The 25,375-nt window shown below is 41.5% G+C and overlaps 1 protein-coding gene across 6 annotated transcripts in view; it reads left to right on the forward strand.

Moving 5' to 3' along the window:
- CCSER1 (coiled-coil serine rich protein 1) overlaps positions 1–25,375 on the forward strand; it is a 725,174-nt gene that overhangs the window by 300,065 nt on the left and 399,734 nt on the right. For all 6 annotated transcript variants that reach the window (XM_079990786.1, XM_079990785.1, XM_079990787.1 and 3 more), the window contains exon 6: positions 8,483–8,693. In XM_079990786.1, the coding sequence (XP_079846912.1) occupies positions 8,483–8,693 (211 nt within the window). The remainder of the gene's footprint in view (positions 1–8,482; positions 8,694–25,375) is intronic.

A 25,375-nucleotide genomic window follows, 5' to 3' on the forward strand; every position in this document is an offset into this window, starting at 1 on the left:
TTACTTTAAATGGGTTGCACATTCAGGCTGTAATCCTACACTCACAAGTAACTAAATCTCATTGAACTCAGTGGAACTTACTTCTGAGTAAATAAAATACCATTGCAGTATCTTTTGGATTAAGCTAGGCTAGGTTAATTAAATTTATATATTGCATCCTACTACAAAATGTCCTGAAGCAATTACACCAGAGTAAAGGTACAGTAATAATAATACATAAGCATGGTCACACTTTGGTCAGAATACAAAGCATTTGGTTGCTAGTGCTGCTCAAATGCCTTCGGAAAATAACAACAGAAACCAATATGTGGATTAGTTTTTTTGTTGTCAGTGGGATGTACATTGAATGAGCACCCTCATTTTTTTTACTCCCACTCGTAGAAGTGTTTGTGCATCCAGTTGTTAACAATCCCTTTGTAAATAGAAATGGATAAAAAGTGGATTTAGGATAGGGAGACATGAGTCAGTCAATTTTGGTCAGTTTCACTTTTACCCATTTTCAATCATGTTTGTTCCATCCCATTTTGTGTAATAGCACAAGCACAATTAGAATTGTATTCATTTATATTACAAGCATTTCTTCCCTAAATATGGATGTTATATGCATTTCTTTGTTTCTATTCATACCTCCCTAAATATTCATGTGGTACGTATGATAAATATACAGTTTTGTATGCAGTTATATATGTAGATAGATAGATAGATAGATAGATAGATAGATAACTGCATTTGGATACATGCTTTAGTCTGGGAACTGAGAATTAGGTCAGTTCTGCATTGAAATGCAGACTCAGTTTGGGATAACCAGTGGAATTGCAATATCCATGGTGGAAAATGAACCATGCTGGAAATAGTTTATTTCACCTCCTGAGTGAAGTAGGGTAAAGGGCTGAAATAACTTGGGCCTGTTTACACAGAAATATGTACTCTGAAGTCACTGCCAATTCAGATTACTTTACCTGTTGATGAAAAGCAAACTGAATTGAAAGAGAATCATCAATCTCTGGCAAGACCAGGAGCTCCTGACATGACCTCTTTTCTAACCCTGAGTAAGGAACCCAGTTTTTATTTTTTGATGGATGGAATTCATTGCCGTTAGAGGTAAGGCAAAGTGGTGTCCATTTCTCCAATTTAGGAAGGTTTTTTGGGGGAGCTTCAGCAGTGAAGCAGTTCAGACCGAGAACTTATATAATTGCTGGAGGTTCCACCTATTATTGGCTCACAGACAGACCTTGATTCAGGTGGGTGCTTACATGTACTTCCCCTGCCCCCCAAAAAGCCATGTGCAGTTAGCTGAGCATTTTGTTAGTGACCAAAAAACCTTCTGGATTACCATCAACCCTGATCTTCTCACCCTAGGGATGATGGTTAGGTCTCAGAGTCAGCCAGGGCAACTGATGTTGATACTTCCAGTCTTGGACCACTGATACCTGGGTGCAATGTAGGGGTTGTCATTTTTTTTGCAAATTTATTCAGTGAGGGGTCTTAACTTAAGTATGTTTCTGGGTAACTCAAATCTGATAATATTTTTTGACTGGATAGCGTTTAGCTTGATAAGCCAACATTTGTTGAAGAAGCACATAAACTGCTTTTGGAAAACCTTCTGAAAATGTCAAGTAATACTAAATAAAAATAATACTAATATATCATATAACTGCAAGTACTTGGCAATCATTTTTAATGATTTTTATACAATTTTACACATGCATTCTACTTGCCAAACAAAACCAATTTATATTAATTTAACCAAAATAGCTTTTGAATTCCCAAGTCATATCACAATTTTAGCAACCCTCATTTTTGACAGTTGAAAGTTGAAAAATTCAACGCGCTCTAACAATTTAACAGTTCTCAAAGTTGTTGGCAGTCCAGTAATGTTTTTGAGGGCTCTGTTTCCCCTGTTTCCTCTCCAAGGAAAACCCAGGTTTCAGGGCTGCTCAGGACTGATCTCTGGCAGGTTATCACCAGAGAAAGAGCCTTCTTGGATGTGGTGCCCATTTATGGAATTCCCTCTGCAGTGAAATAAGTTCATGGCACCAGAATTAATGTTTTGGTATCAAGCTATTTAATGGATTGTTATTTTATTATGTTTGTCCTGTAAGCATATAAACAAAATAAATACATAATAATGGGTAGAAAAAGAAACATGACAGTTTCCAAATAACCAAGATAGTCAGCAAGAATAGGTGGGTGAAACAGTGAAATTTATTCTAAACAGAAACAGTTATTCCAGAACAAGCATGTTAGGGTAAAAACCAGAAACCCAAAACTCTGAATCGGGCAAACCAGAACATGGTTTACTTTCTGCCATGGGAGACTCAAAGGTGGATTTGGATGCTGAAAAATGGGAAGGAGTAGAAAGTGGATGACTTGCCTTGCTTGTTGTTTCTGTTTCTTGGTAACGATTACAGAATTGGAAAATGCAACACACACACATGCCTCTTTTTGTGAGATGCATGTTCCTACCTTTGGAGTCATTAGTCTCGATGTGTCCTTGCTGTTAATTCCTGTTCTTTGGTTATATGGATTTTTCTATTCTATCCATTCAATTGCTAAGTGAGCCTAGGTATTTCTTTCAGCCTGTATATTCCTTCGGACAAATGTTTTCCCTGGTTTTTCTTTCTAGCAACTGATCCACTTAATTAATTTCTGGTCTGTGTTTTAAATCGGACCATGAAAAGGTCATTGCAGCACTTAGAGTCTAGAAATGTGTGTGGACATTTTAATTAACGCAGTAGAGACCATTAAAAAAATAGACTTTAGTTCCATGGATGTATTGAAAGAATACTCAGACAGATTAGGACCAAGTAGAAGTTTTTTTTTTTAAAGAACAAAAATCTTCCATATCACAATCTGATTAGTGCAAGAATGGCCAACAAGTTGTCCCACTGAATACAAGTTACTGGGATTCAGAAATGGGGAAAGTTCTGTTGCACTCAGGCCTTGCTTATGAGCTTCATAGGCAACTGCGTGGCCACTGTGAGAACAGAATGCTGGACTAGATGGGCCTGGTCCAGCAGGTCTCTTCTTATTTACCCTGCCTTGTTGTCTGCAGCCAGTCTTCTGGGCTGAGTTCTTTGTCATCTGGGCTTCTTCTGATGTGTGAGGAAATAGGATTCTTCAAACTCACACATGCTGGAACAATTTTCTGCTTCTACTTCAATATGATGAAAGACAAATCAACCAGTATAGTGTTAATATTCAAGATGGTTGGAAATGGAAAGAATCGAAGGACTGGAATGCTGGAACTGTAGAGTGCAGAAAGTTTTCTGTTATGCTCAATTTAAAGTTGTTTCATCAAGGCCTTTAAGAATGTATAATGTGGAAATTCTTCCAACTGTTTGGACATTTCTTTCCTCATGCAAAGTCTTTGATTGCAAGCTTCAAAGTATTTGATTGCTGGAGGATTTCATCAATGGGTGGAAAACTGCACAACAATTTATAAACAACCCTTGCTTGGGCCATTATAGAGTGTACATTTGTGTGCAGTGTGTGCACATGCATGCATGCATATTCTTCTTTTTTAAACCTGATTTTCCTCTCAGAGGTGACTTTGAAAAGTCACAGCATGAAAATTGGCAATAAATGATGCTCAGTGCTAAAAGCTGTAAAATGTCAAATAACATGCACCTTACCCCATACTATGCATTTTAATCATCTAGCCTGTCTGTCATACACATTTTCAAAGTATTAGCCCTTAACAAAAAGGGAAGTGTGGAGAGCTGGGAAAGCTGATACACAAGCCAGTTAGACTTGGTTATTTGGACTTGGCTTGATTTAACTCCATTGACTTCAGTCAGTGGAATGAAATCACCATAATTGAACTTGAATTGGTTTCTGGATCAGAATGTAAATTGGCTTAAATCAAATTTAGTATTATGGAAATCCAAAGACCTACAAGGGAGAATGAGGGAAGAGGATTCCACAGTAAAAGATGTGAGGTTTGTTGATAGTGTAATATCCATTATATCTATCTATCTATCTATCTATCTATCTATCTATCTATCTATCTCACATAACTGGACCCATTCTAGCAACATTTGTTTTGTGGCGTTATAGTGATGGCCTGGTAAATGTGAAGTCCTTGTAGGGTGGGGGAGATTTGTGCCATGGTGTAAAATCAGTATAATAATTATTAGTGTAATCCTAATAATTATAACTGTAGTCCTATACAGACTTGCTAGGAAATAAGCCCCACTCAACTCAGTGACCCTTTCTTCTGACTAAACATGAAGATGTTTGCACTGGATAGTTAGGGAGTTGTGTCTGTCTAGAACGAGACTGCAAACTACTGCCCTTCCTCATTGCAAACATGGCAGACTCCTTCACTTCAGACAGCCCTTGCCCACAGAGAACACTGTACTTGTTTGAATCACTTGGAGTCATCCCGTGCTCATACAAAGAACCAGTAGAAGTGTGGAAAAGAAAACTCTTCTCCTTGGAACAATCTGAACTGACTGAAATAAATTACTCATGGATGATTAAAAACCTGGGCTCTGTTTTACCCAGACACTGGCATACTGCAATTAAAGCGCTGCAAATTGAAATTCTTCATTCAACCCATGACAGTCAACCTGTATGCAACTTGTTGATTTACACCACCACTTTAGAATGCTGTAGAGTCTCCTAATTGGCTATTTGCGGCCTTTCTTAACCCCACAGATGTCTTACTTAGGCATCTTTTTTGTGGCTCAGTCACAGAGTAAATCTGCAGACATATGCCGCTCAAATTCAAGAATGCCAAGGTTTAGAACAGTGCAGGATTTTCTGTGAAGATTGGTTTTGTGGATCACCTTGCTGTGGTGCATAATTTTAGAAAAGAAAAGTAGATTGCCATCATGAGGGTAGAGCCTCTGTCTGATTTTACCTTGTGCAGTCCTTTGATTTGAAAGTTCTTTGGAAATAATAAATATGCTTCTTATTAAGTTGCTGGTTCGGGATTTTATCATCAGGTTACTGTTTAGGAATCAGTACAGTATTCCTAATCTAACTAAGATTTTGTCTAAAGTTCTGTTTGGGAATGAACATCTCTGACATAATGCCCACTGTGGCCTTTTGATCTGCTGGTAGAGCTTTTCTGAGGCAGATCGTTTTGCTTGTCTCTCACTTGCTAAGCTGGTGTCAAGAAGTGAAGGCACTAGGAGCCCATTGTTTGTACTCCAGCTCATTCTCCTGTGGCTTTGTTGCAAGCCCTGTTGATGAGAACTAAGAAGATTAAACTAAGTAATCTTTGAATCTTGGTGTCGGTGAAGTTTAAATTCTCATAAACTGTCAAAGCTCATAAATATGAGGATCAATATAAGAAGGAAATAAAAATCCAGAAAGAGTGGCTTACTTATTTACCTACACACACACACACACACACACACACACACCTGTAAAAATTCCATCAATATGATCTGATGCTCAGGTTTATGGCTGACATGGGAAAGTCACTGCAATGTAATGTGCCATCTCATTTTGATTTGGCATTGCTCCTTAAATATATATATATTTGTTCTCTTTTCCACCCCCCCCCCCCCATTTACTCTACTTTTGATTATCCAGTTTTCTACTCCTTCAAGAAAGCACCTACAAACTTGTGTCAACTATCTTTTTGCATGTTGAGTATGTGGCAATGTGCAACTGTATGCATCTGGTTAGGATGCATGAGAATATGTGCCTGGCAAAAGGTCATGGCTGATTGTGCTATGAATTGACCTAAAGAGCAGAAACACAGAATCTAATTCATGCAGCTCTTGGTGGGATGAGGGGTGTGGGGAGAGGAAGAGAATGGATCAGAAATACAACATAGGGTGGCCGTCTGTCTTACTTTACAGAAGAGAGTCCTCTTCTGTCCAAAGAACCTTAAGAAGGGAAAACAGGGTCCTTGAACTTGCCTATCAGTAGTCAGCACCTGGAAAGCAGTGACCAAGAACACAGGTCACCTTACTTAGAATCATATAATTACAGAATTGCAATGCAGGGATAAGCAGTTGTTCCATACAGGGATCAAACCTGCAAGTTATCAGTACCACACTCTACCACGTGTCTTCCCTGCTATGGTGAGATGTCTGGGTTTTTGTTCTTTTTTTAAAAAAAACCACTATTAGTATCTATGCTTATAACTTGGCATGTACAAATATGTGCCCACTTTTTTTTTTGTTATCAAATATTTCATTTGCTTATGGAACCAGTTTTAGGCATTGCCCCACCCCTGCTCAAAACATAAAATGTGGAACCAGAGTAATAAGGAAATACAACTGATGACATACAATAAAGTATCACTGACACAAAGATTTTCAGATTATTTTGTGTTTAAGCTTCTTAGTTCGTATCCACTGTATTTGCAACACTGCCTCAATATAATAAGAGTTTCAAAGTGTGATTAATTTCCACGCTCTTGAGGATCATGCCGGAGTGCCGGGGGGGGGGGGGAATGTGCAGCTAAAGATTGAATGAGGGACTTTTCAATAAATCCTTGCACATGTTTTACCTCCAAACTGCGGATAGAAAACCAGCACTTATTTAACATTATTATTACATTTATATCCCACCTTTCCTCCTTGGTGCTCAAGGTGTCATACATCGTTGTCCTCCCATTCCTTTCTCTCACAATACCTTAAACTCTTGTCATGCTTTTTGTCCTTAAAACTTGGCACCATTCAAGTATTCATCTCCTCTTGTCCAGGGTTTAAATGGTGTTTACTTTTAATGATTTCAAGTATAGAGATATCTTTTATAGTGCATAAAGGAATTGTGTTGTGCTCTTTGAAGACAGATCCAAGTTCAAGCAAATTGAACTGGTATCTTCTCTAGGTCTTTCACATCTCCTTGAACAAAACTTTTCACTGCACTGATGTTTCATCTTATCAGGTTATAGAGCCCGCTTTTGCTTAAATAATTGGTCTTAAAATAGGGTCACAGACAACCTACATTCGGTCACACCAGGGGACACCACCTAATATTTTATTTTGTACTTTATGAGGAAGGACATGATAAAGTAGGATGATAGAGGGCTTAGGTAGAGATTGGGAGGGCAAAGAAAGACATATATAATAAAAAAGAAAAGAAAAGTGGCTGTTATATTCTGTTGTATCTTGGCTTGAATATATTCCCCTTTGTTGGCTTTCCATTAGGCAGTGATTTACTGTAACTCAGAGCCGGCCCACCCATGTGGTGGGCTGAAGCAGCCTCCTCAGGCAGTGGAAGCACAAGAGGTAGTGCCCCACCTGCACCTGCTGCCAGAAAGCCCCAAGAGAAAGGTGTTCTGGGACGCGGCCTGGCCAGTTATCTTCCTCGCCCCTTGTGGGACACCCCCTGCCTCTTGCCAGCTTTGGCAAGAGAGTGGTGTTCCAGTGTTCGGCAATGCTTGCTCGTCTTTCCTACTCCTAAGGTAGGGAAGATGAGCAACAAGACCTTGCAGAATGTCCGCTCTCACTGTGTTTTGGTGACAGGGGGGCTGTTCTGTTGGCAAGGGAAGTGGTGGGCTGGGTGTAGTGTTTTGGGAGAGGAGACGGGGGTGGGAATCACATTCCTGTTTCGCCTCGTGGAGAAATGGTGTAAATCATCTGCTGTAAATCATCCTATCTTTCTTGCCTGGAAGTACTACCGTATTTTTCGCCCTATAGGATGCACTTTTTCCCCTTCGAAAATGAAGGGGAAATGTGTGTGCGTCCTATGGGGCGAATGCAGGCTTTCGCTGAAGCCTGGAGAACGAGAGGGGTCAGTGCGCACCGACCCCTCTCACTCTCTAGGCTTCAGGAAGCTATCCGCAAGCCTCCCGCGCCCAGCGGGAGGTCCCGCCGGGTGCGTGAGGCTTGGGGTGGCAGCCTGCATCCCGAGGCACAGGGTGCCCTCTGCAAGCCTTGCGCGCCGGGCGGGAGGTCCCGCCGGGCTTGCAGGCAGCAGCCTGTTCTGGGGGCTGGGGTCGGGGGAAGCTCGGGCTTCCCCCGTGCCAGCCCCGCGCCTGGGGGGAAAATAATTTTTTTTCTTTATTTCCCCCCAAAAAAAACTAGGTGCGTCTTATGGGGCGGTGCGTCCTATGGGGCGAAAAATACGGTATTTTTCTTCTTTCCCTTTTTCTTTTTATACTCACTTCTTTACACACTTAACTTTCTTATGTTCATTTTGGATCTCATTGCCTCTAGATTTATGAATCAGCCCCTTACACTCTTTTAATAAGTGTCTGGATTACACATTGCTATTTTCAGGTGTTCTCTCTTCTTTCGTTCTTACCTTGCTATCCATCCTCTTCCTTCCATCCATCTGCTGGTGCTTTTGATGTTGCTTTTTTTGCAAGCAGTTTTTTGTGGTTAATCTTGTTGCATACTGTACAGCCCCTGAGTTTTTATTTAGATGCTTAAGACATTAAGATGATGTAGCAGGTTGGGTTACCAGTGATCTCAGATATGAAAAGTTGAAGATAACTGATTTAAATTACGGCATTCTCTCCTGAAAACATTAGTATTGCAGCTAATGATCTTAAATTATATCTTGACAGGAATCTTTCTCTGAAGTTGTCAAAGGAAGTGGATCGAGGAGAAGCGAGGTGCCCTCGTGTCAGCCAACTGGCTAGCAGCCCATCAGTGGAGTGGCCTTTTGCAGCCATCGAAGATGGTGGAGGGATGGAATCTTTGCCCTTCCGACTGATGATGCAAGACTGTACAGCTGTCAAAACATTACTTCTGAAAATGAAGAGGGTTCTCCAAGAGGTAAGGGTTTAAATGACTGAAAGGCTGCTGTTTTTCTATGTTAATGGTGATGGAAAATACCAGAACTAACTACGGGAGGTTGATCTTCTGACATTTGCTTTTGCAAACTATTGATTTATTAATTTAAAAAACAAAATGTCCATAGCTAAATTGTCCATAGCTGTCCAATCTTGATCATGATGCTTCAAGCCCCTGTAATACATTGACTTTTGAGAAGAATAGAGGGACATAAAGTGCTCTTGTTGACAGCATGATAAAACAAGATAGAAAACTGAAAGGGAAAGGGAATTGGAGGAGGGGTTAAGATTGGATAGGAATTTAAAGAGAGATTAACTGGTAAGTAAAGTTTAATGGAAGCAGGCTGACTTGACTGACAATGGTCCCTGGCCACATGGAACATTCATTGTACATTACTGTTCGTCACAAGGCAAAGCAGTCATCTGATCACTGAGCCATGCGACTAGATTGATTTCCATCTGCTCTGATGTTGGCATTGTTTTTAAACACTCTATCAAAGAGCTTGAAATCGATCTGGTCACTCAGAAGAGCAATTGGTGAGCTGTGTAGCAATTGCTTCCATTGGAAACTATTTTGTGAAAGAGATTATGTCCTGTTTCAGCCATATGGTTAATGTGATGTATATGAACCTACTTGTACCTCTTCTCTCCACATGGCCGAAAGATCTGCTTCTGTTTTCTACTAAGCACAGTTTATTGTTTCTTCTCAATCAAGGATGACAGTCAGCCATGGTTTATCCAAACTAGCCAGAATCAGAAACCACAGTTTGATCTTGAGTTGTTAGGTCATATCATAGTTCAAACTCACTTCATTTTTGTTTCAGTATGGACGTCATGCCAGAGGAAGACAGAGAAGGTTGCGGGGAGTAAACAAGCTTAGTTTAGTCCATGCAGAACTAAGCTTTCATTTAATATTGTGTTCGGACACAGCTGATAGGAAATCTCTCTCTACAGAGGTAGATAGCCATTTCACAAATTAAAGTCAACACTTGATATTGCAGTTATTACATGATGAACCTGCAGATATTGAAACAGTTTATATTGTGGATTTCCCCTCCATTATTCATATTTTACAGAGCATAGAGAAATTACTTTTATAAAGTTTCCTAAGACGATGTGAAGTGGGTGTCTAATCTTATTCTGACTATATGAATTCAGAAACTACTCAGTTTTTCAAAATTAAAACAAAAATAGAACCAATATCTAACACTTTGTGTGGATGTTATCAAAAGAGTCTCAATATTTGCATGGTTGTATCAGGATTGTAGCAGAAGGAGAGTTAAAGGAGGACACAGGAGTTATGCTGCCGGGAAGCTATGAGAAAGGACACCAATGCTCCAGTTCCACAACCCCCCCCCCCACTTTCCCCATCATAGCTTACTCATGATCAATAGTATATTCATAAACATGAGGGCTAGTATTATAAAAATTGAAGATCTCTAGAATCTGAACCTGATCATAGATTTCAACAAGATCAAGGGAGCTTCCCAATAGCCAGACAGGTATTTATTGTGGGACTGGTGTTCTTTTATGCAAGTTTTTCACAGCATCCATTTGACGTCATTATCATTAGAATGCCAGCCTGTATTTTGCCTCCATTTAATATTGATTTACCCTTTCACGAGGAAAATCCCATATAAATTTTAAAAAAAGAATCAAAAGCACCTCTTGCCACCTACCCGTTTGCAATATCAAAACCGCCTGTTTACCGTATTGAACTCCTGTCCAGAAGCACCTCAACAGCTCTTTATTTTGGTGATAAGATTTGGCATTTTATATGAAAGGAGCTTTTAAGAGATCGGTACATCTCTCTGTCAGCCCAACAAATATCACAAATGACTGGCAAATTAAGAGGCAGTTGTCAATTTATTAAATCTCTCCAGGTTTCTTTAGCTAACCCAAGTTTGTAATTAACCAGTATATTGTTACTGATTTATTCAACGTCTGCATTTTAAGCAGTGGCATAGCGTGGGGGGTGCAGGGGGGGCCGGCCACACCGGGCGCAACATCTGGGGGTTAGGGTTAGGGGGCGCAAATCCATGGGTTAGGGGGCGCAAATTACTTGCCTTGCCCCGGGTGCTGACAACCCACGCTACGCCACTGATTTTAAGTAGTCACTTTTTTAAAAAATCAAGTAATTCATGCTGGAGATGGTTAATTCCTTCATTACATGCTGCTTTAACATGCATTGAGTGTGAATTTTACAATAATAATAATAATAATAATAATAATAATAATAATAATAATAAGGCATCAGATTCTGATAGTAGTGTAGTCGGTTTGGCAGTCGGTTTATTTCTTTTTAATGTTTGTCTCCCATTTACAAACCAAACAGTTTGCCGATATATAGTTCACCATTTTGGCTTTGATTTGTAGATACAACGCTGATGAATGATGACTGTGAAGATTTTGGGATGGGCTGCAGTATCAACCATTTTGATATGGCAGACATTCCTTATGGAAGTTAAAGATCTTCCGGCAGAATTCAAGCCATTGTAATGGTTTGTGCTACTTGTTTTTCTGCCAGGCAAACTGTCTGAACAAAATATCTATTAAAAGAGACTTAGCTGTGGGTGCATTACAGTGCCCGCACCAGTAATTACTTCTTCATGAAGTGCCCCAGGCAAGTGAATGTGACCACAGAATCGATCCACAGGAAAAAATAACCCCCAAATATGAAACTCTCTTTCAAATCTGCTGCCCATCTCTCCTTGTAGTCTACTGGAACTTTGTTGATAAGAAGTGAGGGTGAACTAGATGAAGTGATCTGTGGCACAATCCTTTTCACGCTTACTCAGGAGTAAGTTCCACTGTTTTCAAGGAGGCTTCTGCCCAGAAAAGTGTGCATAGCATTGTAGTTTTAACTGAGTATGTGAACTATAAGATAAAGGAGAAGTAGTTGTGTGTTTCAGGGAGGGAGAAGAACAAGAGAACATCCTTGCCACCACCCCAGATACCAAGACTTTCATGGGTGCAGTGCAGAGTTTTTGTCGTGCTCAGCTTCCTTTTAAGGTAGCCCGGGGATCCACCAAAATGTTCTTTGTCCATACAATAGTCAGAAACAGATAGGTAGCCGTGTTGGTCTGCCATAGTCAAAACAAAATAAATTACTCACCCAATCCCACCACCCTTCTGAGTAATACCCCTCCCCACCTTCTCACTATATAGAAGGGTCTGGTGACTTCAGTTTCAGTGTATCTGAAGAAGTGTGCATGCACACGAAAGCTCATACCAAGAACTAACTTAGTTGGTCTTTAAGGTGCTACTGGAAGGAATAGTCAGAAAAGATGCATAGGCAGTAAAACATTGCTTAGTTACAAATAGTAAAAGTTTCTAAACTATTGGTATAGAAAAAATACTAGTTTCAGACTCTGTTCTGGTCTGAAATGAAAAAGGCTGGTTAAAGCCATGTCTTGGAACAACCAACTGAGAGCTCTTTACATACTGAAATACACATGGAGAGAGAGAGAGAGATAACAAAATGGTGGCCCATTTCCTCACAAAGTTAGAAGTCATGGCATTGGCTAAGCCTGCCAGGACAACTTAGTCTATGGTTTATTCTCTCCATGCACTAATTAGATTCAAGCATGCTAGAGTTATATGAGGCCAGAATCCACACCTTTAAGCATGGTTAAACCTAATGGGGGACATGCATGAAGAATTAAAGCTTGAGAGTAGCAGGTTGAAGGAGAACGAAACGGCAACATCTGCCTGCTAAATGCCAGGCTCACACCTGGGTCTTAACTTCTGCTGCAGCCCCTTTGACATATATATTTAAAGGTAGAAAGCATAATGATGTAGTTGTTTGCCTATTTAAATGCTTAAGTGGCTAGAACAGCACAAAAAATAAAGTAAAATCAGCCCAGTTAATTCCCACTATCATTATCTCAATTGTCCATTATTAATTTGCTATTGTTGGCCATAATAAAGCAGCCAAAATGAGCCAATTCCCCAACCGAGTTTGCTGTGCATCTATTGTTGCCTCGGGCTCATCATTTCAAATACACCTGAGCTTTCTTGGCAAAAAGAGCTGATTGTCCCAATAAATTGGCATATGTTGGAGACTGCATTGCAAATAATCTGCAAGCAACTGGAAGATGTTTCACACACACAAAAGTCCAGGAAAGTGTGGATTACACTCCGTCCTTTCCATAGCCTGTGAGTAATTTTGAGCTAAATGATGTGCTGCTTAATGACAGCAGAGATAAAAATGTTCCTGATAATGAGGAAGACAAAGTTTAATAATGTTAATGATAACAAGGCTCCTAATGAGTTCTCCAACTCTGTTAATAAAAAGCAATAGGAAATAGAAGTGGGATAAGAAAGGAGGGCACCGCAGACAGAGGAGTTCCCGACCCATGTTATGCAGTAATTGAATCTCCTAACAGCTTAATGGGATTGAAGGAATTAAAATGTCAAGTTGTCAAACATAATTTTCTAATGTGCAAAGCAACACTAACTATGTATTCAAGAACTTAAAAGTAACTCTGTCCCCTTTTTGGACTTCATCCATATCTAATGTAGATTTAAAATGGGATTGTGCCACATGTTAATACGTTTCACGTGTTCTCTCGTTTTGCGCTTCCCTTGTTTTTGGTCCAGAAGCTGCTGTATATGCAGAATGCAGCCTCCTGGCTGCTACTGGGAGATTCCCATCAACACCTGTTTAAAGATCTAAACTTGCTGTTGGAATTCCTTCCCTATTACCATTTAGCTAGTACCACTGGTACTTTGTTCAGATTCCTGCTCAAGATACTTAAGACTCTTCATTATCTTAAGGCTTTTCTGCTTACACAGGGCTTTTCTGATGTGTAGCTCGACCATCGGTTATTGTGTACCACTGTCCACATGTTGACTTAAGTATTTATAGTTTGTTTTATGGATGTGTTATGTTCATCACCTAAATCCTTTGTTTAATGTACAGTATATAAGGGATATGGGTGGCGCTGTGGTATAAACCACTGAGCCTTGGGCTTGTCGATTGGAAGGTTGGCAGTTCGAATCCCTGTGACGGGGTGAGCCCCCGTTGCTCGGTCCCACCTCCTTGCAACCTAGCAGTTCGAAAGCATGTCAAAGTGCAAGTAGATAAATAGGTACTGCTCTGGTGGGAAGGTAAACGGCATTTTCGTGTGCTGCTCTGGTTTCGCCAGAAGCGGCTTAATCATGCTGGCCACATGACCCGGAAAAACTGTCTGCAGACAAACGTCGGCTCCCTCGGCCAGTAAAGCGAGATGAACTCCACAACCCCAGAGTCGTCTGCGACTGGATTTAACTTTCAGTGGTCCTTTACCTTTACCTTTTATATAACTCTATAAATAAACAGGCTCACTTTAAAGTAGGCATCGGGACCGTGTGGTCTTCCAGTTGTTGCATGGCAAATGGTCGGGGGTGATGGGAGTTATAGTCCAACAACATCTGGAAGGCTTTATGGGGCGATGTTGGAAAGTGGCATAAGAGGGAAAGAGAAAAACTCTGAAGCAGAATAATCTACCTTTCTCCCCTGCAGATGAAATAGGGTCAAATAAAATAAATCACAGCTTTTAATGTACAGGAGAGGAAAATCTCAGGCAAGGCTGGAAAGAAATGGAGCAGTCAGAAACAGTAGAGTCAAAAATTCAAGGATCCTCTAGAGCAGCATTAGGGGAAGCTATGATGTAGGGTTAATGTGTTGTGCTAGTACTATGGAGAGACCCAGATGAGAATTCCTTTCTCTATCAAAAAGCACATTGCATGACCTTGGGCTATTCATTATCTTACACCCAAACTTACTACAAAATGTTGTTGTGAGGCTAAATTGGGACTGGGTTGGAATGGCTAGCTAGTAGCTATAATAACTTCACTTTGCTGTGTTACATTTTAAAAAACTGTGCTTGAGCAAGTTATTGCAGTATGCAGATAAACTTACTGGTCAATAAAGCAGTCCTTATTTATTACCAGTAGACAATCTAGCTCCTAATAAGTAGAGACACTCATTAGCGGTGTCTAGTACCACTCATTAATTCTCTGTGCATCAATGCCAGTTACCAAACAGCGAATGAGAACTGGGGAGACAGAGTTAATCTTTGTTTAATTTCACAATATGAACACTTATCCATCCAGTGTCCAAATTCCTGTTTCATTTATGGCAGATTGCCAAGCAAAAGTATTCTTCTTCAGCGCTCATATCTGAAAGACAAAATTCTTCCCCCCACCCACACATGTCTTATTTCAAATCTGAAGGCAGATAACCCACATGGATACAAAGATACTCTGAAGTATTGCTCCTGTTACCTCGACAGACTCTGAACACCACAAAGCAAGTTACCAACGATACAGCTAGATGACTACCAGTTCGCTTATCTCTGCAGAGCAGGACTGAGATAGCTAAAATAACTATCTACCCATGAATCTCTCATATCCTTGAATTCTTTCTTCTGAGAAGATAATTTTTGCTCTTTTGCTATGAAGAGCACTGTTATTTTTATGCTAGAGAAAAGAAGAAAACAGTGCTGGTTCTGTCTTTAAAATATATATAAAGCATATTTTTTATGCCAGATAGAGGAAAAGGCCTAAAGTGGCGATTTTGTCCTGAAATATATAAAGTGTCGTTGTCTGGCAATAAGGAGTCCATTACCTTTTCCTCTCAGACCCCATTACTCATAATTCTTTTAATCTTCCCATGTTGTTTTTGCATACTAATTTGGTTCTTTATTGAGATTAGCATTTCATCACCCTGGGACGAATATTTGTCCTAATTACTGCACCAAACTAAATTGAAACAGCTAAACTTCCTCATTTCATGTGTGTGTGTGTGTGTGTGTGTGTGTGTGTGTTAAGGGTGCTCCACACACACAACTACATGCCACTGGTGGTAGCATAAATATAACTGGTAGCATTTGTTTTCTTCACTGTTTGTGATTACAATTTCAAAGGCATAAATTGGGGAAATGGCTCTATCGGACAGACAGCTTGCCCTTGGTATCCCATCAGTGACAGTCTGATGCCAGATGACTATTGGCAAATATAAAATGTCTCTATTTCCTTCAGTATTGGGCTAGATGGATAAATATTTGATGGATAAATATTTGTGAGGCAGTTTCCTATGTTTGAATCTAATTCTGGCGCATAGGAAAACACAGGTCCCCCCTTCTTGAAGTCTGAAGGAATAATGCCCATTTTACCACCTCATTCACCTGTACCTAAAGACGAAGTTTGCTGATACAAGTACCATGATCCAAAGGAACTTCTTACATAATGGTAACAGGATTTCACATTGCAATGTAATTTTTTTTGTAGTTTTCACTGCTTTAGCTTCCACAGCCTGTGAGGCAATGAGTATTATAAATTAATAGCTTTTGGGCTGTGGAAACTGAGTACCACAAGTAACGCTGAAATACCTGGTTGAATTATAGAATTGTAAAGTTGGAAGGGACCCCAATTGTTATCTAGTCAAACCCCCTGTGTTGCAGGAATCTCAATGAAAGCATCCCTGACAGACAGCCATCAAACTTCTGCTTAAAACCCCCTGGGGAGAAGAGTATACCACCTCTTGTGGGAGTCTGTTCCACTGTTGGTGTAGTGGTTAGGAGCAGTAGACACGTAATCTGGTGAACCGGGTTCGCGTCTCCGCTCCTCCACATGCAGCTGCTGGGTGACCTTGGGCCAGCCACACTTTTTTGAAGTCTCTCAGCCTCACTCACCTCACAGAGTGTTTGTTGTGGGGGAGGAAGGGAAAGGAGAATGTTAGCCGCTTTGAGACTCCTTCGGGTAGTGATAAAGCGGGATATCAAATCCAAACTCTTCTTCTTCTTGTTGTTGTACAGCTCTCACTGTCAGAAAATTCTTCCTGATGTTTAGTCAAAATCTCCTATCTTGTAACTTGAAGAAATTGGTTCAGGGACTATCCTCTGGATCAAAAGAAAACAGTAGATGTACTGTAGATATTTGAATATGGCTGTCATCACTCCTCTCAGTCTCGTCTTTTCCAGGTTAAACATACCCAGCTCCTTCAACTGTTGCTCGTAAGGCTTGGATTCCAATCCCTTGATCATCTTGGTCACCCTCCTCTGCACACGTTCCAGCTTGTCAATATCATTCTTAAATTGTGATACTTAGAACTTTACACAGTATTCCAGGTTTGGTTTGACCAAGGCAAAGTGGAGTGGTGCTGTTAATTCCCTTGATTGGGACACTATACTTCTGTCAATGCAGCCTAGAAAGCTTGTTTTCTTTTGCTCTGGAGAATAGCACCAGAGCTGGTGGGGGCCAAGAAGCATTTATCCAATGTTACCTTCTTGAATGTGAGATTGGAGTGCTCCTGATACCCATTTTCTATAGGTGAACTAGGAGGAGACTATGGTCAATGGTATCAAAAGCTGGTGAGAGTTCTACTAAGAACAACAGGGTCCTCTCCCAGCCATCAGGCTGACCAAGGCATATTCAGGGTCAGGTTGAATTTCCTTGAAGATCAGATTTAGCCCACATGTTATTTTTTTAGCCATCCCAGATCAAGGCCACAAGCAAAGAAGGTCCATGAACTACAGTATTTTTTGGTCCATGGCAAGAGTACTAAAATCTAATTTGCCAATAGCTACTCCATATGATCCATTGTTAATATGTGGGCACATATAGTGTTAGAGGCTTTTATGTGCCGATATAAATTTTGGCAGCTGTTCAGATGCAACTTAAAAAGTGTTTTTTGCTGGTGGCTGTATCAAAATGTTCTAAACAATTATACTGTGGGATGATAAGGAAGCCCATTATAATGCAAATTGTGCTGCCGTTTTGTGACAAACTACTCTGTGTTCTTGTAAGAAAACGATTTGCACATTATCTGCTATTAAATTAGCCTTTCTAATTTAAAGCAAATATGATTACATTTCAGTTTGTGTTTCAAATAATTATTTCTGAAACTAGCTGTACTCCTTTCAAAAGTGCATTGCTTTAGAAGGTGGTGTTTCTTTATGACAAGTGTAAATGGAAAATAAATAATAATAATAATAAACCCAAATGGTAGATAAAATTAGTTGCACTAATAGGGTGAAAAATCTATTATGACAGGGACGCAGTGCTTCTGAGGCCTCAATTACATGTAAATGTCTCTTAAATGCTAGCAAGGGAAAATATATACAATATGCTTATTTCATTAGGTTACATATACATGTTATTAAAATTCCCTGAAAAGGCTACAGCTACATGACGCTAGAAAGTAACAACATTGCCAGGGATACATAAAACTTGCAGCTTTCTAATTCACACACACATATTTATCCTTCCCTACACCACACTAAACCACATGGGGGCATTGAAATAAAGGGGACTGGCACACATTTGACCACTTCTCTGCTTTCTCTTTCCAGAGGCCTGTTTTATTAGCTCCCACCTAGCATAGGAAAGTGGGGAGGTTGCTGTTGTGCTCATGTCCTGTTTGTGGCCATCTGGGGTTGACTACTGTAAAAACACGATTCTAGACTAGATGTGCCTTCACAAGGTTGCTGCAGTTTGCATCCTGCCATCTGCATGACCATATTTGTTTCTTGTGCTTATGCGAGAATGGGAATACCCAATTCACTGTATATGGGCCCTCCTACAGCACCCGTTATTTATAGAGCTCTCATTGGTTCAAATGGGAGCTTTCCTCCCATCGGGAAAAGCTGGCATGGGGGTGTATGATTCTGACCGGCACCAAAACAAAGTGTTAAAGCCCCTTCCCCATTGAGCATTTCCTTTCCCTCTGCACCATTTCATCTGCTTTAAGAAAAATAAGGTATGCAAGGGCACATCACATGATAAACCACATGACTGGTTTGGCCCTTAGTCCCCTTGGATGTTTTGCTTGTAAAGCTATGATGTGGCCCTCCAGATGTTGGTGGACTATGACTCCCTTCATCCCTGGCTATTGGCCATAGTGGCTGAAGTCGAGAATGGATTTCATGCTCTTTATTCAGCTCATAGTGGTGAGGAGGAATGGAAGTTCCCCCAGAATGTCTGCTATATATACATTATTTACACAGTGGGCCCCACGTGTTTGGCTAATTCCGGGATTCACCTGTAAGCCAATCAGGTTGCAGATTCACTTCCATCTGGAGCTGGATTGGGTGGCTTGTGGAGCAATCAGACTGCTGCATTCTGGACCCTGTTGTTCTAGGACCAAACAGACTGCTGCATTCTGAATCCTATTGTTCTAGGACCAATCAGACTGCTGCCTTTTGGATTCTATTCAACTCAGTACATAACACCGGCCCTGAGCTGATGCCAATTAGCCACAGCTACTCCACCCCTGCTGTCAAGAAGCCTGCTGTCATTAAGGGCAAAGCGTTGTGGCAAAACCCAGTTCCACATGAGGAATATGCATGGAAAGAAAAATGTGCTTCATTTATGAATAATCTCCAAGTGAGGGAATTATTATTTTTACCCATAATGGGAAAGCTGTCCAGAAAGGCGTAGTGTGCAGGTAATCTCACTCCTTGACAAACCTACTTGTGCCTTTGGCATTTGCTTCAGCAGGTAATTCATCCAGACACTGACCTTGCCAACACGTCAAGGATTCCATTTCCTCTAAGGTTAACTTCTTCTTATATTCATTTAGCAGAAATATGCTTTCTGCCTTATAGCGGCTTTGTATGTTGTTAGGAAGCACAAGTGACATTGAGCACACTCCTTTCACAGTTCTGACGCAACGTGTGGAAAGACCATTCACATACTTTCCCCACAGTGACGCACATGAGTTTCATACGCATTTGAAAAGACTATCAAGGCTGTGCACCACCTCCAATATTGGAGCTGGCATGCCTCTGGATACCAGCTGTTGCAGAGACGAAGTTGTGTTCATGTCTTGCTTGCGAGCTTTTCATTGGCATCTAGTTGGCAAGGATGCTGAGCTAGATAGGCCTTTGACCCGAGAACAGGATGCTGAGCAAGATAGGTCTTCTATCAAGCAAGGCTCTTCTTAGCACAGATCTCACATAGGAGTTTGAATGAGAAAATTCAGATATGTACATGTGCACATGAGCATTCTTCTGCCCATAGCTGTCCAGGCCTGTGCATCTGGAGAAGATTTTAAGCCTGCCCTGCTGTTTTTTGTTTGTTTAAATTGTGCCTCTCCCAACCTGGTATTTTCTCCGGGGGGGGGGGGCAGGCATTATGCATATAGGTGTGACCCTCTTTCTCAAGGAGAAACAATTAAAACCTCACCTTCCCCGGTATTACAACTCTGATCAAATTGAGCAGCAGGATGGCACTGTGGGTTAAACCACAGAGCCTAGGGCTTGCCGCTCAGAAGGTCGGCGGTTCAAATCCCCACAATGGGGTGAGTTCCCGTTGCTCGGTCCCTGCTTCTGCCAACCTAGCAGTTTGAAAGCTTGAAGTACAAGTAGATAAATAGGTACCGCTCCAGCAGGAAGGTAAACGGCATTTCCGTGCGCTGCTCTGGTTCGCCAGAAGCGGCTTAGTCATGCTGACCACATGTCCCGGAAGCTGTACGCCGGCTCCCTCGGCCAATAAAGCGAGATGAGCGCTGCAACCCCAGAGTCGTCCGCGACTGGGCCTAATTGTCAGGGGTCCCTTTACCTTTTATATATAATATATACCCACGCTGCATCACTGAGTCTTATCAAGCAAGCAGGAAAACCAGAGATGTGGTCTATGAGATGTGCAGGTCTCAGGTTGTGAAGGGCATGGGGGGGGGATAGACAAATCAATAATTTGCATTGAACCTGGTATTTGGCACACTGGTCAGATGTCATAAAGGGGATGGGGAGAGAAAGATAAGCATATTATTTATCTGCATGCAACCCTATTTCATTTCGACTGTGTCACCTGTGTGGACATCACTGTCTCCTTGGCCTGACATATTGGCCTGGGCACTTCTCCAGGGGCTGGCTACTAGGGCTTTGCATCTTCTGGATCACGGGTGCAGAGCCTCTTTCCCTTCAGATGTTGCTGGGTGATGACTCCCATCACCCTTGACCTCTGTGCTGGCTGGGGCTGATGGGTCCAGCAAATTTGAAGGGCCACAGTTCTCCAATGATATTGTAGATGCTGTCAGGCAAAGGTGAACTGTGAATGAAACATGGCTAATGTAGCCAGCCTACTTTTATTATTACATGTGATTCTCAATTTTGCTGCCACTGATGTGTGTCATTTTCAATTGTTAATTTAGAGGAAACACACATGCAGAGAGAGAGAGCCAGGTTACTTGATTGCATGCTATAATCAGCTATTTGTGTCCTGATTATATTCCATAATTAATCAAATAACCACTGTAATACAGTGCTTATCAAGCATGTCCAACTTTCAATTTATGAATCCAAAATTGCCAGCTCCCTTGTAGTACAACTTTGTTCTCCATCCAATCAAGGGTACTGCATAGAGAGGCTGAAAGGTTGAAGTGTGAGTTGCAGTATAGCAGATGGCCAGCAGGTGGCAATCTTCATGCTTAGACAGTTTCTTAACTATTACAGCATTTTGCGTCCTGGCTTGAAGACATAACTGCAGAAGACATTGCACGGAAAGCCAGAAATTGCTTTTGCCAGGGATAGTCACTTACACTGACAAAATGCTTGGGTGTTTTATTATTATTATTTAAACTTGCAACAGAAACACAGCTCATACTTAAAACTAGGAAAGTGTTTTGTCACATAACACAAAAGCTCCTTACGTTTCTGCAACACAAGTAGCATTTTGCTGGCTAACGTGCAGAGATAAAACACCCGTGAACCTAATTTCTAATTTATTTATCTTTAAGAGGGAAAAATAGCATTAAGTGGACTACACAAACAAGAAACTATTAATCCCGAAACAGCAGTGTGAAGTACTTTTGGATAGCAAGTCCCCTGTGATCAGGCACAGCTTATTAAAAGAGTATGTTGTGTTTTGAAAACACAGTGCCAGATTCCTAGGAAAGCAGCATAGGTCATATGGTTACCAGATTTTTTTCAATGAATCCCAGGACATTTTTTTTCTTTTTCTTTTTGAATTTCATGCTTTATTTTAGGAAAGGCTTGCCCAGAGTTATTGAGCTGTTTTTTGGGAGGGAGGTCCCTAAGTTGTCGTGCGCACACTTAGACACAAGGCAGGCGGAGAAGCCCGTCTACAAACACACAAACGCCAAAAAAAAGAGGTTGGTGGTGGGAGGGAAAAAGATTGAGTAAAGGCGCTCACTGGTCTTGGGAAAACACACATTAAAACACACACAGAAGACACTGGCTTCCCATAACTGGGAGACCACTGGAGGGCAAGTGCAGTCTCTATGGAGATTTAACTGGCGGTGGTGGTGTCTCGTTACCAGAGGTGGACAAACAGCGGACCCACACACAGCCCTTCCTCGCCCCCTGTTAAACTCACTATCTCCACAGTGGCTGTTGGAGGGAGAGGAGGAAGAGAAAGCAAACTGCGCCCACCTGCCTGCCTGCCGCCCCGTTTCCCCCTCAGCCTTCACTTTCGTGCCTGTTCCGTCTCTGTCTCCCTCTCTGTGTCTGTTTCACAACACGACACAGCTCTTTTCTATGCTTCTCCTCCTCTTCTGCACCACCTCAGCGCCTCCCTCACCTCCCTCCCCAACTCGGGCTCTCAAATCCCACAGCAGAAGAGCACCACGGGCTCTTCTGCTGCGGGTGGCTCTGCACGAGTTCGAGGTGAGCATTGATCTAGGAAGTGAGTCAGAAAGAAGCTCTCTGGCCCGCGCCTTGGTTTAAATAGCACCCACCTTCCAGCCAGTGGATTGGCTGGTTGGAACTTTGACATGGCCAGGAGCTCCGGTGCTGCTCGCTGCCATGGCGCCCACCGTGTTGCCTCACCGGAAGTGCCCAGGCATAAATCCAGGGACATTAATTAAAATCTGGGGAGATTCTGCGGACAGATTTTATCTGGGGGCAGATTAGTGAATCTGGGGGCTGTCCCCAGGAACCAGGGATGTCTGGTAACCCTACTCTAGGGCAGAATATTGCCATTGCATTGCACCGCTGTTGAAAGAATTGCACTAGCTGTCTATTAGGAATTTAGCTAAGTTCAAGGTGGAACTTGTTGTTTAGTCGTTTAGTTGTGTCCAACTCTTCGTGACCCCATGCACCAGAGCACCCCAGGCACTTCTGTCTTCCACTGCCTCCTGCAGTTTGGTCAAACTCATGCTGGTAGCTTTGAGAACACTGTCCAACCATCTTGTCCTCTGTCGTCCCCTTCTCCTTGTGCCATCCATCTTTCCCAACATCAGGGTCTTTTCCAGGGAGTCCTCTCTTCTCATGAGGTGGCCAAAGTACTGGAGCCTCAGCTTCAGAATCTGTCATTCCAGTGAGCACCCAGGGCTGATTTCCTTCAGAATGGATAGGTTTGATCTTCTTGCAGTCCATGGGACTCTCAAGAAGAGAGTGAAAGAATTGCACTAGCTGCCCATTAGGAACTTAGCTAAGTTCAAGATGGTACTATTGGCATAGAAAATCCCATACAGCTTGAGACTGGGATACCTAAAAGATTGTCTCGTTCCTTATATACCCAGCTGATCACTGTGTTCTACAGAAGAGGAAATCCTACAAATGCCAATCAGGAGGTCCATTCTGCACAAAGTCAGGATTAGGCCTTTAGTGTGGTGGCACCTACCATTTGGAACGTTCTCCAGGCAAATTATCCATTGTCTTTTCAGCATCTGTTAAAGACTCTCCTCTTTCAACAAACCTTCCAAGGGGAGATTTTGTGTGTATCTCAGTTGGTATTTGTATTGGATTTGAAATTGTTTTTATATATGTATTTTATTTTATTTTATTTTATTTTTTTTAAAAACCTGTTAATAAATATTTTTTATTGCATTACGAAAGCCCATTGGAATACTTCCTAGGAAGTGATTCAAAAAATAAATAAATAATATTAACAAATAGCATCTAAGAGGGTGTTTACCTGGAGATGCTGAGGATTGAACCTGGGGCTTCCTGCATGGCACAACAGATGCTCTACTAAGCCACAACACTCCCACAAAACAATAGGGGTGGTCTATTGTCTCCATGCCTTTTTCACAAACCTCCCGAAGCATCCAACTGGCCACTGCTGAAAACGTTGCTGGGGCCGATGGAATTTTGAGCGTATCTGGGAGGGATGTTCGTACATTTAGATTTAGATTTTTACTGCAAGGTGTTGACCATGGCTAGGGTAGCACATAGGGATGCAGGTGGCGCTGTGGGTTAAACCACAGAGCCTAGGACTTGCTGATAAGAAGGTCAGCGGTTCGAATCCCCACGATGGGGTGAGCTCCCGTTGCTCGGTCCCTGCTCCTGCCAACCTAGCAGTTCGAAAGGACGTCAAAGTGCAAGTAGATAAATAGGTACCGCTCCGGCAGGAAGGTAAACGGCATTTCCGTGCACTGCTCTGGTTTGCCAGAAGTGTCTTAGTCATGCTGGCCACATGACCCGGAAGCTGTACGCCGGCTCCCTCGGCCAATAAAGTGAGATGAGCGCCAGAGTCGGCCACAACTGTACCTAATGGTCAGGGGTCCCTTTACCTTTACCTTTTAGGGTAGCACATCAGAGAGTGTTTTTGTTGCATGCAGCTAATGAAATAAAAATGGAGAAAGAGGTTCTTCATAGAGTAATTATTTTATTTATTTATTTCACAAGAATTACATACCGCTTGATTGTAACGAAGCCTCAAAGTGGTTTACAAAAAGACTGAAACAAAATTATCAGTAAAAAAACACAAACAAAAACAGTTAAAAGCAACTATTTAAAACATTCAGAAAAACGACTTTTAAAAAAATCAACAATGAGGTAAAAGCCTGATTAAAACACAGCAGCATTCTTTTTCTGGACAGGCTTGCCTAAACAACAACAAAATTTTAGCCACACTAAAAGATTGATTTCTTACAAATGCGGAAAGAATATTATGTGGCACTTGTAACAGTGCCAGTTCCGCAAATCAAAGTGATTGAGTGGGCAAATATGGGGTAAGATGATCTTGCAAATAATCATACAGCTGGAAGGCTCTCAAAGGTCTCCAGATTCAACCCTCCCACTGAATCATTCATCCACCAGCTCACTTCAGTTCAAAGAGAGCTGAGGTGAGCTGGAGGGAATTTCTTGCAGTCCAAAGAGCTCAAGATGTCTCTTGTGCGAGTGTCTCTCGTGTCTGTGGATTGTGCCATTTTTACTACATAAGGATTCCCACCCGGCAAATGGTTTCGCTCTAATACAAACAATACAGAATTATCCTCACCCGTAAAACATGGAAGTTCTTCATAACTCAAAGTGCCTGTGTCTAAAACTTGCAATGAATTGTCAAGCGATAAAATATAGTGCTGTTTTCCCCTCTCATGCTTAAATCGGAGGTTAAATGCTGCTAAAACTGGATTTATGGTACTTTTATACCCCCCTTTCCCTTGCCTTCAAGGTGCCATTGCCAATCCAGATATCTTTTTTGGACAGCCGCTCCATTAGTGTCTGCTGTTAAAAAATATGAATGATCTTACCCTTGATCTAATTCTGTCACTTATTCTAGCCACATTCTTCCCTTCCCCATTTTACAAACATTACAGACCCATCTTAGCCTTCACTGATACAAAGAATGGCATCCATTCAGTTATAGTCTTGGCGTAGAATTGTATAACCATTTCATCCAGTGCACCTTCTTGCAGTTAATGCTGCCCAGATCCTGCCACACACATGCACAGATCACAGAGGACTTTTAAACTTTTATGCCTCCCATTCT

The sequence above is a fragment of the Podarcis cretensis genome (assembly GCF_951804945.1).
Source record: "Podarcis cretensis genome assembly, chromosome: 9".
NCBI lineage: Eukaryota > Metazoa > Chordata > Lepidosauria > Squamata > Lacertidae > Podarcis > Podarcis cretensis.